The sequence below is a fragment of the Trifolium pratense genome, linkage group LG5 (genome assembly GCF_020283565.1).
Source record: "Trifolium pratense cultivar HEN17-A07 linkage group LG5, ARS_RC_1.1, whole genome shotgun sequence".
Taxonomy (NCBI): domain Eukaryota; kingdom Viridiplantae; phylum Streptophyta; class Magnoliopsida; order Fabales; family Fabaceae; genus Trifolium; species Trifolium pratense.
Window position 1 is genome coordinate 7,309,588 of NC_060063.1, and position 19,803 is coordinate 7,329,390.

At 34.4% G+C, this 19,803-nt stretch overlaps 4 protein-coding genes across 12 annotated transcripts in view; 3 read left to right on the forward strand and 1 right to left on the reverse strand.

The window, feature by feature from the left end:
* LOC123882959 (pentatricopeptide repeat-containing protein At4g13650-like) overlaps nt 1-14,903 on the forward strand; it is a 90,258-nt gene extending 75,355 nt beyond the window's left edge. Inside the window, exons 4-6 of the mRNA XM_045931624.1 lie at nt 12,269-12,336; nt 12,566-12,679; nt 14,518-14,903. The gene's annotated coding sequence lies outside the window, so the exon portion shown is untranslated. The remainder of the gene's footprint in view (nt 1-12,268; nt 12,337-12,565; nt 12,680-14,517) is intronic.
* Nucleotides 325-2,433, reverse strand: LOC123885964 (replication protein A 70 kDa DNA-binding subunit-like). The gene is made up of 8 exons (XM_045935300.1): nt 2,275-2,433; nt 1,885-2,152; nt 1,681-1,777; nt 1,453-1,574; nt 1,295-1,379; nt 924-1,211; nt 714-876; nt 325-603 (listed from the first exon to the last, which is right to left on the reverse strand). The coding sequence occupies exons 1-8, from the start codon at nt 2,431-2,433 to the stop codon at nt 340-342; spliced, it is 1,446 nt and encodes a 481-aa protein (XP_045791256.1). The 3' UTR covers nt 325-339.
* On the forward strand, nt 6,922-14,903 carry LOC123882960 (pentatricopeptide repeat-containing protein At4g13650-like). Of its 9 annotated transcripts, none has more exons than XM_045931628.1 (6): nt 6,922-7,147; nt 7,244-10,452; nt 11,267-11,508; nt 12,269-12,336; nt 12,566-13,050; nt 14,518-14,903. In XM_045931628.1, the coding sequence occupies exons 1-2, from the start codon at nt 7,001-7,003 to the stop codon at nt 10,337-10,339; spliced, it is 3,243 nt and encodes a 1,080-aa protein (XP_045787584.1). In that variant the 5' UTR covers nt 6,922-7,000; the 3' UTR covers nt 10,340-10,452; nt 11,267-11,508; nt 12,269-12,336; nt 12,566-13,050; nt 14,518-14,903. The 9 variants fall into 9 exon arrangements, with proteins under 9 accessions (XP_045787584.1, XP_045787590.1, XP_045787585.1 ...); XM_045931629.1 differs by having other exon boundaries at nt 6,962-7,147; nt 12,566-12,683; XM_045931625.1 differs by having other exon boundaries at nt 6,962-7,147; nt 12,566-12,679.
* Nucleotides 14,904-18,221: 3,318 nt separating this feature from the next.
* On the forward strand, nt 18,222-19,803 carry LOC123882965 (NADPH-dependent aldehyde reductase-like protein, chloroplastic). The gene is made up of 2 exons (XM_045931638.1): nt 18,222-19,145; nt 19,604-19,803. Exons 1-2 carry the CDS (start codon nt 18,353-18,355, stop codon nt 19,669-19,671), a joined length of 861 nt encoding a protein of 286 aa, XP_045787594.1. The 5' UTR covers nt 18,222-18,352; the 3' UTR covers nt 19,672-19,803.

A 19,803-nucleotide genomic window follows, 5' to 3' on the forward strand; every position in this document is an offset into this window, starting at 1 on the left:
TGTATACTACATAATTAGCCATCAAATAATTATCCTTGTTAATCCTCATATAAAATGAAAAAATACAACACATTAATCAATTGTCTATTCATAACCAAAAGAGAAACCAGTGAATAATTTTAGCTACTAAATAACTATACTCTACTTTGGGAAGACATAGATTCTTAATTAAAAACACACAAACTAAGTCAATACAATTATATTTTTAATCATAGTCCAAGAGAAATAAAAACACCATTAGTTAAAAACTCTGATACAACACAACCACAAGAGCCCAAGAAATAAATCAAAACGAATAACACTAAATTCATTACACCCATAAGAAAATCAACATATTAACTAACGTGAACGACGGCGACGACGCAGGATCTGGACTTCGATAACATTATCACCGGTGGTGGCATTGAAGATAACCTTATCTCTGAACTTCAACTTGTTCTCAGTCACAAATTGCTTCCAACAAGAGTAAACAAATTTGTTTTCTTTATTTTGACCTGAAGTAAAAATCTTTGAATTGTAAACTCTTCCAGATGCAACATCAATAAGATAGATCTTCCTATCAGAGTTCATTAAACAATTTCTGGTGTATTCCCTGGGAAAATTCTACAACCAAAAATAACAAAACACAATATTAGAACATCACAGCAAAGCCAGAAAAGATCGATGTTAAGTAATAAGCTTAACAACGAAAACAAATCAATTAAAAACTATACCAGGACATTTCTACCCCTAGAGATTGAGGAAGTAACGACCAATTCCCACTTGTATGAGGATCGAAATTGCATTCTTATGGAACCGCTGCACATAGTTTTGGGATCGATTAATAACCAAAGACAAGGTAAAACACATGAAATAAAACGAAATCCAACCAAAAAACTGCAAAACATTACTAAATTACACACCATACATTTCATTTATTTTACCTTGGAACAACTTGAAAAACATGTTTGTTGCATCCATTGCAAAAGTAAGCCCCAGAATCAGCAATAACAGACTTATGACACTTGCATGCAGGATACCACCAATCCTCCCCACGAACAATAGAACTAACCACCCCAAAAACAGCAAAAACCCCTTCCTCTTCCATTTCACTTAGTTCAGATACAGTTTTTTTTGGATACATCCTCAGAAATTCTTCATCCATAGCAGGTTTGGCACGAGGCCCAATCACAGAAACAGTGGCATCCAACATAATACCATGCACACCAATGCTGGATAAGAAAAAAACTTTTCACCATTGACATATAATACAAACAAACAATATGCAAAATAAATCACAATAAACTAAGCAAACCTATCCTTAAATGCATCAGCTTCAGGGATATCAGGATTCACAAAAATCTTTGTAGTGTTGATGACATTTTGAATGGATGCTTGGTCTACAAAAAAAATCAAAATAACTTCAAACTATATTCACAAATATAATTAACAAATTCCAAATTTGAACATTACCTCTAAATATCTTAACCTTTGCAAACTGAATTACGACCACAGGGAGACCACCAGATGTCTTGCCCAGTTTCTTGTTTAACTCATCAACATAATCCCCAAACAAAGCACATTCACATTTCCCACTATAAAAAACAAAACAATAAACAATACAGCTTAAACTCAAACAACAAATACAAAAAGAAATAAACAAACCAATGAAAGAGTATCAATAGACAAATTAAACAATACCTAGTATCAGTCAACTCCAACACAACCATCTTTGTAACATTTCCATCCCTAACATATTCCCTCTCAGCAGAAATTCCAGATAACAAACCCATAACATCTGGCAAAAATAAAATTTGTTTCTTACATCAAAACGACAAGCAGATTAACAATGAACCAACATAAACAATGAACAAAACTTTTAAAAAAACATAATGTAACACATACCAACTAAAAATTCATAATCATGGACATGACTACAAACTTCAGCCAAACTTGTCAATGTGAGACCATGATGAGATATATCAGAGCTCTTAACAGCAACAACCTTTGTCTTAATTTGGAATAATAGCTTGTATGGATGTAGAGTAGTTCTGTAGAAACCAGTCTGAGGAACAACAGAAAAATAGGACATCTGATACACTTGTCCTTCTTCAATTTTAGACTCAAACATATATAAAAACTGCTTCCTAATAGAGGCATGAATCTTTCCACCCTATTGTAAAAAATTAACATAAATTAATTTAATAAATCACAACAATACAAAATCCCAATTCAATTCTTAAGAGAGTAAATTATCATCAACACAAAAATAGAATCGCTAGCACTAGCACTAACCTTTTCATCAACCAAAACCATCTCAATTGAATTGACTTCAGAAGGATTAAGGAACGAAGACATCTTCCAGATACGAAGAACACGCACCTTGATTCGAACACAATCCTTGTTTGGTAAAATCTCAGAAACACTGTCAAACTTCTTACAAACTTTGGCCATAATGATTAAATCGGGTTGTATTTCAGGTGAGATAGAGATTTTGATGATTAGAGGTTTACACACAACACATATTTATACCCAAACAATGATTAGATTTGAAATTCAAAAACCCAGAAATTTTACGGATAAAGGGGGAAAATAATTGAACTCATCAATAATTGAAAAGATGAAACCCTAAAGGAGAATAACTAAGATTGGCGCCCACACTAAACGCAAATACGACAAAAAAACAAAAACCCTTTCCCAAATAAACCCTAACCTGAATAGAACCTGACAGCATGAGAGAATTTTTCGTCCACCTAGGCAAATGGGAAAAACGGCCAAAGGGATGGAAAAACGCGACCCACCAATTTTGGTGAATCTACAGTGGAAAATTTTAGACACTTATTGTCAAGATTATAGATATAGCATAAACAATATAATATTGATTCAAGTTAGATGAGAGCAGTTCTCTATGTGGCCAATATACATAAAAAAATCGATTGAAATTGTAAGAAAGAACATGAGGGTAGTCCGCAAAAGAAAAAAGTCTTGAAAGTCTTGAGGGTTTGATTGATATTGTTAGATGAGTGTTTTTCTAACTTAGACCCTAGTTAGGTCTAAGTTAGCAAGGTGCACCTTTTCAATTGGACCAAAATACCCATTCTTTTTAATTAATTAACCAAAATACCCATTAGTAGACGCAGATCCAGTGTCGCGCGCGTACCGAAGGACCATGGTTACAGACCGTTGATTTCCATCAGACAGCCAAGATCTGATCTCATCAAGACTGTCTGATCAATCAGACAGCTCAGATCATCCTGATCCATCAGATTCCAGCGCCTGCACCACACTGGATTACAACCTGGAGAGAGAAAAATTTGCTTTTTAAAAGTAGGACACGTGTCACACAATGGTTGGCTGGGCGTGATTTTTGTTCATTTAATACTTTGAACTCAATTATTTCGTTGTAAATTAATTTTTTATTTTTTTATTTTTATACCAAAATTCATAATTTTTTTTTGTCTACAAATAGAGACTTGGTTCGTTTGATTTGGACACCGAAAAAAAAACGCAATTTTTCACTACCTTAATCTCATTTTTTGTCTACTAAATACGTTACTTGTGTGTTGTAATTTAACACGCACCACTCAACCAACTCACTGAAACCATTATACCAGGAAAATAGTAGATAATATTCTGGAACTTTTGGTATATTTTATGAAATTTTTGGAGACCTGAAACTATTTTTAGTTAATTAAATGAGATAAAACGGTAATTAAAAACTAATGTTTGCTTCTGAAACCATTTTACTGGTAGAATGGTTGCACATAGTTATATTCTGAAACCATTTTACTGGTAGAATGGTTTCAATGAGTAATTTATTAATTGTGTTTGCTTCTGAAACCATTTATCTGGTACAATGGTTTCAGAGAGTTGTAATCTGAAACCATTTTGCTGTTAGAATGGTTTCAGTAAGTTGATTATTAGTTATTTGCTTCTGAAACCATTTAGCTTGTAGAATGGTTGCACATAGTTGTATTCTGAAACCATTTTACTGGTACAATGGTTTCAGTGAGTAATTTATTAATTGTGTTTGCTTCTGAAACCATTTATCTGGTACAATGGTTTCAGAGAGTTGTAATCTGAAACCATTTTGCTGGTAGAATGGTTTCAGTGAGTTGATGTAAGGTAGTGAAAAATGAGATTAAGGTAGTGAAAAATTGGGTTTTTTTTTCTGTGTCCAAATCAAACGAACCAAGTCTCTATTTGTAGAGAAAAAAAAATTATGAATTTTGGTATAAAAAAAATAAATAAAAAATTAATTTACAACGAAATAATTGAGTTCAAAATATTAAATGGAAAAAAATCACGCCCAGCCAATCAGACAGCGACACGTGTCCTGCTTTTAAAAAGTAGATTCTTCTCTCCAGGGTGTAATCCAGTGTGGTGCACGCGCTGGAATCTGATGGATTCGGATGATCTGGGCTGTCTGATTGATCAGACAGTCTTGATGAGATCAGATCTTGGCTGTCTGATGGAAATCAACAGCCTGTAACCATGGTACTGCGGTACGCGCGCGACACTGGATCCGCGTCCATTGATGGTAATTTGGTTAATTAATTAAAAAGAATGGGTATTTTGGTCAAACTGAAAAGGTGCACTTTGCTAACTTAGACCCAACTGGGTCTAAGTTAGCAGCCCCCATATATATATATATATATATATATATATATATATATATATATATATATATATATATATATATGAATGGTGTTGCTGCATATCCTAATTTTGTTTGAATTGTGTGGCTATATAGCATAAACAATATAATATTGATTCAAGTTAGATGAGAGCAGTTCTCTACGTGGCCAATATACATAAAAAAATCGATTGAAATTGTAAGAAAGAACATGAGGGTAGTCCGCAAAAGAAAAAAGTCTTGAAAGTCTTGAGGGTTTGATTGATATTGTTAGATGAGTGTTTTGTGTATTTTTAATTAAAAAGTCTCTCAAAATCCACTATGCAAAAGAATCCATCAAAATTTGTGGATTTTTGAATACCAAGAGTCATTTCATAAGTTTAGAGAAATCTCAATTGAATACCACGGATTTTGTTTCCTTGAAAAAAAATCTTTGTCTCAATTGAATATCATAAGACTTATTTAGATTTCATAAAAGCCTTGATTGAATACCACAAGATTTTTTAATCATAAAAAAGTTTTTTAAAATCCATCCAAATCCCAATTGAGTTTAATTAATTTAGTATTTAACCATTGTTGGCTCAATGAAACTATGAAAGTAAAGTATTGCATGCCACTTTAGTTTCACTGATCGAGTTTGCCCACGCTGTATATCTTGAATTTATAATTTTTATATCTCTCGTTAATTCTTTCTTCTCATATTAAGCATGTTAATTAAGTAATTAATCAAAGATTTTTTATGGGAATAATTTTTTACCTGACTTTTTTAATTTCACGGTTGAACTCTGGATTGTCGGGACTCTTTGTCCATGAAAATATCTTAACACAATGTTCGTCAGCTTTTGATGAAGGTACTCTCAAGCTTTTTTGGAATTTTGTTGCATTTGATCTTACTTGGACTCAAATCATGAGACATAGAATTTTGAGTTAAGTTAGACCTATCAATTATCATATATTTTCTTCAATTTGGAGTGACATTAAAAACTTTCAACGTGGTTACAATAAATGATATAAAATTTGCAATGTCGTTAAATATACTAAAGATAGATTAATAAATTTGGTGGTAAGGTAATCAATTTTAATATATTAGTAATAGATATCAAGAGTATCCCAAAAACATTTGTTAACATTCGTGGTATTTAAAAAATGTTTTATAAGCACGACGCTTCAACATTTTTAAATAGTTAGCTCCCACTAAGAGCTAATAAAAAAAATCTAGTTCTTAGCTAGAATTCAGAAAACAATTTCTAACATATCAATCTCAACAACTAATCGGCTGAAATACAATTTAAGAAACCTAATTCCTTATAGAAATGTTAAGTCTCAATTAAGAAATTAGTTTTTTTCAATTTAAATGTTATGTCTCACCTAATTGACAATTTTCAAGAAAAGAGATGTTATCGAGTTCGATTTGAGAACAATTTTTAATCTGATTTTACTTAGGAACACTTAATTTTTCATAATGTTTAGTAGGGTTGATCACAGACCCGTGACCCGGCTGGAAACTGATATAACTGATAACACATTGAAGTATCTGGTCCGGTGTGAGTCGGGTTTCGGGTCAACAATTGCTGAAAATTGGACATGAATAGTTGCATATGGCGAGTGCGGGTATCTATAATTCTTTCTCTTCGTAACCGAAACCGACAAAACAATCATTAAGATGCAAATTAATTTTTTTCCTTCTCTTCCTCTCTCTCAATCCCGTATATTCTTCGTTTTGTTGTTTTTATCCATCTTTGATATATGAAAGAAATGTTATATTTTACTAGCTTATAATATGTTGATGAATGAAATGCAAAATATATATTTATTTTTCTCTTCTACTTGATCAATTATCGTCCGTAGATTACAAATTTGAAATAATGTAACAACATCTCACCCTCTTTATTTTTTTCATTTAGTTCTTCTATACTTTGTTACATTTTGTACAAAATTTTGAATTGGAAAATGTTATGTAGACACATATCTTTGACAAATATACAACAAATATATTTTTTCATTTTTTTAATATTATTTGTATATCTCGATATGCATGCTTGTGAGGGGAGAGAAAATACATGTCAACTTTGTGTCTTGAATTTGTGTTGAAATAGCATGTCTCTTTTGAATTATTTAAAAATTAAGAATTTTTGGATAGTGACGTTTTAGATGTAAATAAAGTTTCATTCTTTTTTTTTTTTAAAATGTAATAACCAATCTGTTCTATCTGCCATCTGTATAGTCCGCCACCCAAACAAACCAAAGATATAGACGGTCAAAATTTTGTTAAAATTAAATGATTACAGTTTTTATCGATTATGTTATTTTCGACTTCGACCTGAACCCGGATGCCCAAACCTAAGGTTTAGAACAGCACGAACTAACGGTTTCCACACAAATGAGATGTTATCCCGCCACCAACCTATGCTTTCTTTTTCTCCATTTTCTCTTCGTCCATTCTTCTCCATATTTCCCAATTTCTACTCTCAACTACCATGCAAATTCAACCATCTCAATTTCCTCACCAAACCCATTTTCAACAATCACAAGGTAATTCTAAACAACAACATACTATGTTATCTTCATGCTTCTTGTTCTGTTCCACTAACAAAACAACTTTGTGTTTTTTCTTTTTTCTCTGTGCAGTTACTTTCTGCAAATTTGAGTTTTTCTGCATTACACTATGCACACAGTAATGATGAACTTCCGGAGAAGGCGAATGAAAGGGATGATGCAAATGCAAGTGGAATTAGTTTCTTGTATCTCATGGAACAACGCGGTGTTCGTGCAAATTCTCAAACTTTTTTGTGGTTATTAGATGACTGTTTGAATTCCAGGTCGTCGTTTTCTGATGGTTTGAAGCTTCATGGGAAGATTCTTAAGATGGGTTTTGTTGATGAAGTGGTTTTGTGTGAACGTCTTATGGAATTTTATCTTGCATTTGGTGATTTGAATTGTGCAGTTAAGGTGTTTGATGAAATGCCTGTTAGAACTTTGTCTTGTTGGAATAGGATTTTAGAGAGGTTGGTTGTGGAGAGGTTGATGGGTCGTATTCCGGGTTTGTTTCAGCGGATGATTAAGGAAAAGGTGGAGCCTAATGAGAAGATTTTTTCTATGGTTTTGAGGGGTTGTAGTGGTAATGTAGTTCCTTTTCACTTTGTGGAGCAAATTCATGCTATGATTGTAACTCGTGGTTTTGAAAGTAGTCCTTTTATATGTAATCCTTTGATTGATCTCTATTTTAAAAATGGTTTCCTGAATTCTGCTAAGAAGGTTTTTGGAAATTTAAAGGCGAGGGATAGTGTTTCTTGGGTGGCTATGATATCTGGCTTATCGCAAAATGGGTATCAAGAAGAAGCAATGCTTCTGTTTTGTCAGATGCACACGTCAGGAATCTGCCCCACCCCGTATATTTTTTCGAGTGTGCTAAGTGCCTGTACAAAAGTAGAGTTTTTTAAGCTTGGGAAGCAGCTCCATGGACTTATTTTGAAGCAGGGATTCTCTTCCGAAACATATTCAGTTTACAATGCACTTGTGACATTATATTCACGTTCGGGTAATTTGATATCTGCAGTGCAGGTTTTTAATTCAATGTCGCAGAGGGATAGCGTTTCCTATAACTCACTCATTTCGGGTCTAGCTCAACAAGGATATAGTGATAGAGCTTTAGCGTTGTTTAAGAAAATGCATCTTGATTGCCAAAAGCCTGACTGTGTTACGATTGCAAGTCTTTTGAGTGCCTGTGCATCAGCTACAGCTCTTCTGAGTGGAAAGCAATTCCACTCGTATGCAATAAAGGCTGGAATGACTTCAGACATCGTCGTTGAAGGTTCACTTCTTGATCTTTATGTAAAATGCTCGGATATAAAAGCCGCCCATGATTTTTTCCTTGCATCTGAAACTGAAAATGTGGTGATGTGGAATATGATACTTGTAGCTTATGGTCAGTTAGAGAATTTAGACAAATTATTTGAAATATTTACACAGATGCAGATTGAAGGCATTGTACCTAATCAATTCACCTATCCACGTATTTTGAAAACTTGCACTACTTTGGGAGCTCTTGATCTAGGAGAACAGATTCATACTCAAGTACTGAAAACTGGATTTCAGTTCAATGTGTATGTCTCTAGTGTGCTTATTGACATGTATGCTAAACATGGAAAACTAGATGCTGCCCTGAAAATTTTTAGAAGACTAAAAGAAAATGATGTTGTTTCGTGGACAGCTATGATTGCTGGGTATACACTACATGATAAGTTTGCTGAAGCTCTTAACCTTTTTAAAGAAATGCAAGATCAAGGGATACAATCTGATAATATAGGATTCGCAAGTGCAATAAGTGCATGCGCAGGTATCCAAGCACTTGATCAAGGACGGCAGATTCACGCACAGTCATATCTATCTGGTTATTCAGATGATCTTTCAATTGGTAATGCACTTGTTAGTCTTTATGCTAGGTGTGGGAAAGTACGAGAAGCCTACTTTGCTTTTGATCAAATATTTGCCAAAGATAATATATCATGGAACTCATTGATATCTGGTTTTGCACAAAGTGGACATTTTGAGGAATCACTGAATATATTCACTCAAATGAATAAAGCTGGAATAGAAGTTAATTCATTCACTTTTGGCTCTGCTATTAGTGCTGCTGCCAATGTTGCTAATGTTAGACTAGGGAAGCAGATTCATGCCATGATTAGAAAAACTGGCTATGATTACGAAACCGAGGTTTCTAATGCTTTGATCACTCTATATGCAAAATGTGGTTGTATTGATGATGCCGAGAGACAATTCTTTGAAATGCCTGACAAAAATGAAATTTCTTGGAATGCCATGATTACTGGTTATTCCCAGCACGGCCGTGGATTTGAAGCACTAAGGCTTTTTGAGGATATGAAACAGCTTGGTTTATTGCCAAACCATGTCACATTTGTGGGAGTTTTATCAGCATGTAGCCATGTCGGTTTGGTGGATGAGGGAATTAGCTACTTCCAATCAATGACTGAAGCTCATAACTTGGTGCCAAAACCTGAACATTATGCATGCGTTGTGGATCTTCTTGGACGGTCCGGTCTTTTAAGTCGTGCAAGGAGATTTGTTGAGGAAATGCCAATTCAACCAGATGCAATGGTGTGGAGGACCCTTTTAAGTGCTTGTAATGTTCATAAGAATCTTGATATTGGAGAGTTTGCTGCAAGTCATCTTCTGGAATTGGAACCAAAAGATTCAGCAACATATGTTCTGCTTTCAAATATGTATGCAGTGTCTGGGAAATGGGGTTGTAGGGATCGGACGAGGCAAATGATGAGAGATCAAGGTGTTAAGAAAGAGCCTGGCCGTAGCTGGATTGAGGTTAATAATTCAGTTCATGCTTTTTTTGCTGGTGATCAAAATCATCCACGCGCGGATATGATATATGAATATATCAGAGATCTGGATTTTCGGGCAGCTGAAAAAGGTTATGTACCACAGTACAACAGCCTTCTCAGTGATGCAGAAATACGTCAGAAGGATCCAAAAGAGACCATTCATAGTGAGAAACTGGCTATTGCTTTTGGGTTGCTCAGTTTGTCTAGCTCAACTCCTATTTATGTTTTTAAAAATCTTCGTGTTTGTGGGGATTGCCACAATTGGATTAAGCATGTCTCTGAAATATCAAATCGAGCAATCATAGTGAGAGATTCATATCGCTTTCATCATTTCAAAGTCGGTATTTGTTCGTGTAAAGATTATTGGTAAGATGGAAGAAGGTTGGCCAAAATGAATGGATCCCTCAAGACTTGTGGTGTGGACCATAATTTGTGACAAGCGTGGAAGATGGTTTTATTGGTCAGCCATGCCTGTGCCCCACGGTAAGATCTCTAACATGAAGTTATTGGATACATTTTTGGATAAGATAGTGTCATGATGCTTATGCAATAATGTTAATCAAAATGTATGTACATGGTAATATGTCCTACCTTGACTTTTCTGCAAGGTGTCGTCTATGGTTTGACACCAAACACGTGATACACCAATGTGCCATATTTATTATTCATTATATATATTACTAACAACTTGTTTGTTTCCACGGTTACAATATTTTAGACGTGTGTTGTATCAAAAGCTACAATTTGTAGTTTTCAGAAACCATTGTGCCAATTGTCTTGGAATGCAAGAATTGAAAGTTGAACGCAGTTCCAAACATAAGCTAAAATAATTTGTAACTGAGATTACTGACTGTGACCTGGTAATGTTAGTGATTGCAAAAATTGCTTTGGGGTCTACTAAAGTTTGAAATTTTCAAAATTGCATATGGAAACTGTTAAGTTACTCTGAACAGCCACATGCAGAAAGAGAATTATTTGTCCGAGTTTATTGATAACAGAAAAGAAAGATTATACAAATGAGCTATTCTCCCCTCACACTGGATAAATCAGTTAAAACTCAACGAATGATTATAAAAGAGATCCTAAAACAGAATTAGGGACTTCTATATATGGATCCCCCAAAACTGAAAGATAGCCGAAATAACAACCTAACCCACTAACCTTGCAACTACCGCTGCCTCTCATTCTATACATCCAGAGGCCTAATTTTTATTTCTAAACTTCTTCCTATAGTAAACTCTTAAAACCTTTTCAGTGGTTACAGTAACATCTTGTCTAACATAAACCATCATTCCAGTGAACATAGATGAGCACCGGCTTTGAAGGGAGTTACAATGTCACCATTAACATGCAACAGCTTGACGCAGTCTGGTTTGGTGTTGGTTAGTGCGAGGGACTCTAAAGGTGACAAGATGGACAGTGCAATTCGGAAGGAACGGAAAGAATGATGGATTTGTGCTACCTTGTAACGAGAGTAACCTCTGGTTGCTCATTTCTGTAAAGCTTCAATAGGTCTTTTTCAGCATGCCTATGTATAATGTATCTTTCTACTCAATTGCTAGAATTTTTTTTCATTTTGGTTTGAGTTGGAATATTATTTTCTTTATAGCTTTTTAGTTCCATAGAAGTTTCAAATTGGTCATTAATAACTTATTTTGGTACAGAGTAAGCAAGGTTCTACAACACAAGAATCTATGAGAACAGTTTAATTTTAGTTGCATCTGGGGATGAGCAGATCCAATAGAATGAAATGCTTGATTTCCTTTATGTCATATGTGTGCATTATTTGACTCCACTTATCTTATTGCATTACCAATATTAAAAACTCACTGGCCTCTGCATGAAAGACATGATCTGTCAATTGATGTTTGAAGGTCATGTGCACGTTGTGTTTTGTTTTCTTTATAAGCAGCAGCGGTATGGATTAATGTTTTTCGGTCATATGAAAGAAATGTGCTCAGAACATCCAATCAAGGGATTGCAAGAAATTGAGTATAATCAAGTTTTGTATAGTTTTGACTTTTGTCCTATACACTTGCCTAACCTTTTAAAATCTTTGGTTGAACACATGTAGGGTGCTTTTACATTTCAGAAATTTTACATATTCTTAATCCTTACAAAACCTCATAAAAAATGTTATGCATTTTTCCTGTGGATGCCTAATATGGTTACCATACATAGATTTGTTTTATCAACTATTATATATTTTTTTTCTTTAATGAAAAAATATATATTCTCTGCTATTTCCTTGTAGATATATGGTATAGATAACATTTACTTTGACATTTATGTTTTGCAGCCATGATATTATACCTTTTCCTGTGTTATGGTTGAAGACAATGGTGGTTGGTGAAAAGACAGAGAAAGGTGAGAATCTATTCCTGAGTTTTTTATATTGGGAGGAATGCATGCATTGTCACCAACATTTGGATACTCAATTTGATCACGCACACATAATTGAGAAAAAGTAGAAAGAGAAATGAATTAAATAATAAGTATTTTAAAAACAATTAAATATGTATTGTTTTTTTATATGTTTGTGGTTTGATTTCGACCGGATCATTTTCTTATGTTCTTTCATGATTTATGTAACTAGGGATGATATGGGAGACCTTTTCATTTTTCACGGGGCTGAAAAAAGATAGACATCTCTTAATTGACCTCCAGATTGCTGCCGAGTATTTTGGTGATTCCTGTGAAGAGTTGATTTGTAAGTAAGGAAAAGCTTATAAATTATCTGACAAGTATTTTTCCATTCTCAAATGTATTTTGGTCACAGAGATCAGAGATAAAAGAGAGCTACATAGGTGACTTCTTTCCAAATGTACTGAAAATTAATTAATTAATAATTCTCTTATACAACTGAATTAACATACAAGCTATTTAAACTGTGTAAAAGCTACCTAACTAACCAACTAACATAGTCATAATTATGATCCTTTATCCAGTAATGAATCATGGTGTAGATTTATCCATGTCTTTTGATGTTTATCTTATTAATGAAGTTATTTTCTTCATGTTTTGATGCTGTAAATTTCGTGTTTCTGCATTGCAATGCAGAGGCAAGCAGACATTGAAATGGTAAGATAAACTGTTTTTCTTGTTAATGAAATCGTGTATTCATTTTTTGGCTATGAATTTCAAGAGCAACACATATGACCCAAACCACATTTCTAATTTGGAAGATGAACCTTTGCTGATATAAAAAGTTTGCTAAATTAATATGCAATCTTTTTCCTTCTTCAAAAAAAATATGCAATCTTTTTCTTGATGGAATTTTATAGTATTTTGAAGAGTGAAGTCTCATTCTCTGTCTTGTAGAAAAAACACAGGAATTTAGGTTAGCCTTTTTTAGTAAAAATACAATTTTTAGTCTATGACAAAAATTAACCTGAGTTTTGTTAGTCCCTCCGTCATCCGTCATGTTTTCAACACAATTTTTTTGTTGAGATTTTCTTCACTGAGTTTTCATTAAGATATTTTATAAGTGCATTTCATTTCATTTTGTTTTTACCTTATTTTATATAGCCCATGTTGTAAAATTAAACCATTGAAATAGGAAGTCAAAGGGGAGTATTAAGATGTACACTTAGTGAATAGGGTTTTCCAATTAAAAATTAGTTAAGTAAGTCAGAGCTATCAAAATAGGCTAGCTCGCATGGGCCGGCCCGCCAAGCCCATGAAAACGTAGGACTTGGGCCTTAAAATTTCCACCCAAATTTTTTGGGGTTTTTTACCCAGTCCGTTTAAAATATGGGATCACCAAGTCCAACAAGCAACATAATTACACAAACAATACATTTGGAAAGGAGAACACAATCATGATGCAAAAGAACATGGAATTGAAAACCTAAGTCCTCTGTTGGTCTCCGTCGCGCTGCCGACATCCTCCGTTCGTCGTTCTGATTCCTCGTCCGTTTGCTGTTCTATTATCTAACATCATTTGAAACTCTGTCACAAGAAGAACAATGGAGGTCTGTCTGCTGTTGACAATAGTGTTCATTTGCAATATAATCCTTTATTTGTTGACAAAATTGTAATGGCTGGATCTGGAAACCAGACCCGCCAGCAGAAATGAATATCATAAGTTGGAACTGTCGCAGAATAGGTAGTCCGCGTACAGTTCCTAGTTTAAGTTACCTCGTCCGTGTCTATAAACCGGATGTTTTATTTCTATGTGAAACTTTATGTGATTCTAAACTAGGACGAGGTAACTTAAACTAGGAACTGTACGCGGGCTACCTATTCTGCGACAGTTCCAACTTATGATATTCATTTTTGCTGGCGGGTCTGGTTTCCAGATCCCGCCATTACAATTTTGTCAACAAATAAAGGATTAGACTGCAAATGAACACTATTGTCAACAGCAGACAGGCCTCCATTGTTCTCATCTTCTAGCATTTCCTGCAATGTCTCAAGTATATGTTAGAGAGGAAACAAAAATGGAATTATAATTATGTTTGGTTCATGCTCATTTATGTTGTTTTGTATGATGTTTGGATTATAATGATTGATATTATATATTTTTTTGGAATTATAATCATGTAGGAATTACTATTTGTTTGTGCTTGCAATATGAAAAATAGTCATAGTCTTGAAATGTCTGATAATGAGGAAGAGGAAATTGTTAGTCAAGCTAGGGAAATTCCACCGGCACCACTATTTGCTCAAAATGCACAAGAACTAGAAGTGTCATCTAAACCAAAGGCAAATGGCGAGAAGCATAAGGATAAGGATAAGGAGGGTGAGCGTAAGTCTAAGGCCCTAACATCTTACATGTGGCTATATTTTGTTAAGGTTGGTATTGTAGATGGAAAAAGAATGTTGTAAATGTAATGGATGTGGAAAATTACTGAGTTGTAAATCATCTGGTGGAACTACTCATTTACAATGTCATAAAGATAGTTATAGGAAGATTGCTAAATATTGTGATATGAGTGATATAATGATTGCTACTGAAGGAAAATTAAGAAATAAAAAATTTGACTCTAAGTATAATCCTGAAATTTTTGCTAAAATGGTGATTACACATATGTGCACCATATAATATAGTTGAGTGGAAGGTCTTTAGAGAATACCAAAAGTTTTTGAATGATGATTGCATTTTTGTTATTAGAAATACTATTTCCAAAGATGTTTTGTAAGTTTATGTTGATGAGAAACAAAAGTTGAAATCACAATTAGCTCAAATTTGTGGGAGAGTTTGCTTGACTTCTGATTGTTGGACTGCATGCAGTGATGAAAGTTTTATTTCTTTAACGGTTCGTCATGTTGATTTGAACTTGAATTTGCAAAATAAGATTCTTGAATTTGCTAACATGGAACCTCCACATACTTGGTGTGAATTAGCACTGAAGGTGCAAAAAATGTTAAGTGATTGGGGCATGGCAAAGAAAGTTTTCTCAATCACTTCGGATAATGCCTCTGCAAATGACACTATGCAAGATTTTTTGAAAGAACACTTGGGAATTTCAAATAGCTTGTTTCTTAATGGAGAGTTCTTTCATATAAGATGCTCTGCTATGTCTTGAAACTCATTGTTCAAGATGTGTTGAAGACAGTTAGTAATGCATTGCATAAGATTAGACAAAGTGTAACTTATGTAAGGGTAACAGAAAGAAGAACACTACAATTTTTTGAATGTGTTAAGAATATTGGTGATATTGACACAATAATTGGACTGAGATCAGACCATGTTACTAGATGGCTCGGTGATAATTAATCGCACTCTGAAGCATTATAAAGGTGGAGTTTCATCTAGTAACATAGTCTGATCTCATTCCAATTGTTGTGTCAATATCACCAATATTCTTAACACATCCAAAAAAAATGAAGAGTTTTAATTTCTGTCACCCTTACATAAGTTACACTTTGCCGAATCTTATGCAATGCATCACAAACCGTCTTCAATCCATCTTGAAGAATGAGGTTCAAGACATAAGATTTTATATGAAAGAACTCTCCATTAAGTAACAGGCTATTTGAAATTCTCAAGTGTTCTTTCAAAAAGTTTTTCACAGTGTCATTTGCAAAGGCATTATCCAATGTGATAGAGAAAACTTTCTTTTCTATGCTCCAATCACTTTTTCAGCACCTTTAATGTTAATTCTTGCCAAGTATGTGGAGGTTCCATGTGAGCAAATTCAAAGAATCTTATTTTGCAAATTCCAGTTCAAATCAACATGACGAACCGTTAAAGAAATAAAACTTTCATTAGTGCATGCAGTCCAACAATCAGAAATTAAGCAAACTCTCCCACAAATTTAAGTTAATTGTGATTTCAACTTTTGTTTCTCATCACCATAAACTTTCAAAAACATCTTTGGAAATACTGAAATAGTACGTCAGAAAAATGCAACCATCATTCAAAAAATTTTGGTATTCTCTAAAGACCTTCTACTCAACTATATTATATGGTGCACATATGTGTAATCACCATTTTAACTAAAATTTCACGATTATCCTTAGAGTCAAACTTTTTATTTCTTAATTTTCCTTCAGTAATCGTTATATCACCCATATCACAATATTTAGCGGTCTTCCTGCAACTATCTTTATGACGTTGTAAATGAGGAGTTCCAATGGATGATTTACAACTCAGTAATTTTCCACATCCATTACATTTACAACATTCTTTTTCTATCAACAATACACCCTCCTTTATCCTTACCCTTACGCTTCTTGCCTTTTGCCTTTGGTTTAGAAGACATTTCTAGTTCTTGTGCATTTTGAGAAAATAGTAGTACCGGTGAAATTTCCCTAGCTTGACTAATATTTTCCTCTTCCTCGTTATTAGTATCAGACATTTCAAGACTATGATTATTTTCCATATTGCAAGTACAAATAAATAGTAATTCCTAAGTATCGAGTATACCTAAATGGTTAATCTCTATGATGTCTCTTAATGCTCTTAATTTACCTAAAAAGTATACCTAAAAGGTGGAGTAAGATGTTGTATTTTATGATTGGGGTACTGAATCGATTTGCATGGACATAGATTATAAACAATGATGGATCATGGATGTTTTGAGACCGGTTGCGATAAAAATATTGATTGATTCAGGTCATAAGAAAGAATTGCATAAAAAAAAATTGTACAAAAGAACGTGATAGTTGTAAGAAAGAAGATTATAAAAAGTCTCGAGTATTTGAGTGAGATTGTTGGAATAGTATTTTATGTGTATTTTTAACTAAAAAGTTCATCAAAATCCATTGCAAAGAAAAGTACATCAAAATTCATAGATTTTTGAATACCAATAGATATTTTAAAAGTGTTAGGAAATCTCAATTGAATACCAGCAGATTTTGTTGCCTTGAAAAAAAAATCTTAGTTGTCTTAATTGAATATCACGAGATTTATTTAACTTTTGTAAAAGTCTTGATTGAATACTATAAGATTTTTTTATTATAAAAAAGTCTTTGGCTTTAATGCCACGTCATCAGTGAGCATGACACATAAGCATGACACAATGCCACGTCATCAGTGAGCATGACACATAAGCAAAAGTTTGACCAAATTGAGGTGGAGGACTAAAACTAACAAAAAACTAAAATAGGGGGATCAAAAGTGCTGAGTTTTAAAATAGGGGGATCAAAAGTTCAGGTTTTTCAAAATAGGGGGATCAAAACTGCATTAAAGCCAAAGTCTTTTAAAATCTTATGAAATCCTAATCCAATACATCTTCCTTAGACTAAAAATTTCGGCATTTTTGTCGATTAAACTGAAACTCATAGACATTTGATATTTAGGCTTTGGCTAATATGAACAAGTCCATCATGTCTTTCATGGTGCACAAGTTGATGATATCGTTATAACGAATACGAATTTTGTAAAATCCATCGTTGGATTGATAGTTTACGCTATATAGATCATCCATGTCAAATTTTAAAGAAATTAAAAATCATATGATATATGATATGTCACTGAGATCCATCAAAGTTAACGGTATTTAATAAAAACTTATAAACCGTTAATCTTATGAATCTCAATGACATATCATATGATTTTCAATTTCTTTAAAATTTGACATGAACGATCTATATGATATAAACTATCAATTCAAACGTGAATTTTTTGTAAAATTCGTATTCGTTATAACAATACCATGAACTTGTGCACCATGAAAGACATGATGCACTTGTGCATGTTAGAATTGACCATTTATTTAAGCCTTAATTAATCCAAAAAGTTTACCTCGTGTAACATGCATAATAATTTTTTAATTTTGTATTCAATTTTATTTTTTAAATTTTGATATGATAAACGATTTAGTTTTTGTTCTTTCAAATTCAAGTTGAAGCTTAAAAAAAAATTCAGTGTCTTCGCTGTTCAACAAGCAAGGCAAAAATCTGTAACCGTAACTGTAACCGTAACTGTAACTGAATGGCTACAACACCACAACAACTTAACGCTTCCACCGAGTCACTTCCTCTTCAAGACCGAGTCGCAATCGTTACCGGTTCGTCCCGCGGAATCGGTCGTCAACTCGCTCTTCACCTGAGTTCACTCGGCGCTAAACTTGTCATTAACTACTCCTCCTCCAACTCATCTCCAGCCGATTCACTCGCCGCCGACCTCAACGCCGGCTCCCTCCCTCCTCGAGCTATCGTCGTTCGCGCTGATATCTCCGATCAAGCTCAAGTCCAATCTCTCTTCGACTCCGCCGAACGCGCCTTCGACTCACCGGTTCATATCCTGGTCAACACTGCCGGAGTCCTCGACAGCACCTATCCCTCCGTCGCAAATACTACAATCGAAAGTTTCGACCGCGTTTTCGCGGTTAACGCGCGTGGTGCATTTCTATGCGCGCGTGAGGCAGCGAATCGGTTGAAACGTGGTGGCGGTGGGAGGATTATATTGTTTTCGTCGTCTCAGGTTGCGGCGTTCAGGCCTGGATTTGCGGCGTATACGGCTGCAAAAGCAGCGGTTGAGGCGATGACGAAGATTCTGGCGAAGGAGTTGAAGGGAACAGGGATTACGGCGAATTGTGTGGCTCCGGGACCGATTGCGACGGAGCTGTTTTTCGGAGGGAGGACGGAGGAGCAGGTTAAGAAGATTATCGATGAGTCGCCGTTGGGGAGATTGGGTGAGACTAAGGATGTTGCTCCTTTGGTAGGGTTTTTGGCTTCTGATGCTGGTGAATGGGTTAATGGTCAGATTATTCGGATTAATGGCGGTTATGTTTAGTAAGATTTTAAATTGTGGTCGCGGTTACGATTATGATATGATCTTTGGAATTGTGTGAAATTGCATATAAATTGATTGATGCAGCCATAGTCACGACACTTTAGATCAATATCGTGTTCGGTGTTCGACAAATGTCTGTGTCTGACACAGACATGACACTAACACATGTGATTATTTTAATTACTTCATATTTATTTGTCAAATAATTATCAATGTCTACGTGTTATGTCTAGTGTCTAGATCGCATGTTATGTGTTGGTGTCTGTGTCGGTGCTTCATGGGGTACAATTGCAAACAATGAGACAAAGGGCGCCAAATTTTTGCATTGCAAATGTAGTTATTGTTGTGTACCATTGCTTTAGTTAATGGTAGTTATGTTTAGCAAGGTTTTAAATTGTGACCGTTGTTACGTTGAATCACAATCTTTGATGTTGTGGCAAATTGCAGATACCATGGCTGATGCGGCCACAATTGCAGAAGTAGATTTTCCGAAAACCTTTGCATTGCAATTGTAAATGTGATTGTGGACCTATAATTTAAAACCTTGTATTGTTTAGGTTACCAAGTGATGAAACTCAAACTTGTATCAAAGCTGTTTATATTCTTGTCACCAAATTCTCAAATCAAATAATTGATATTTTGGGAAT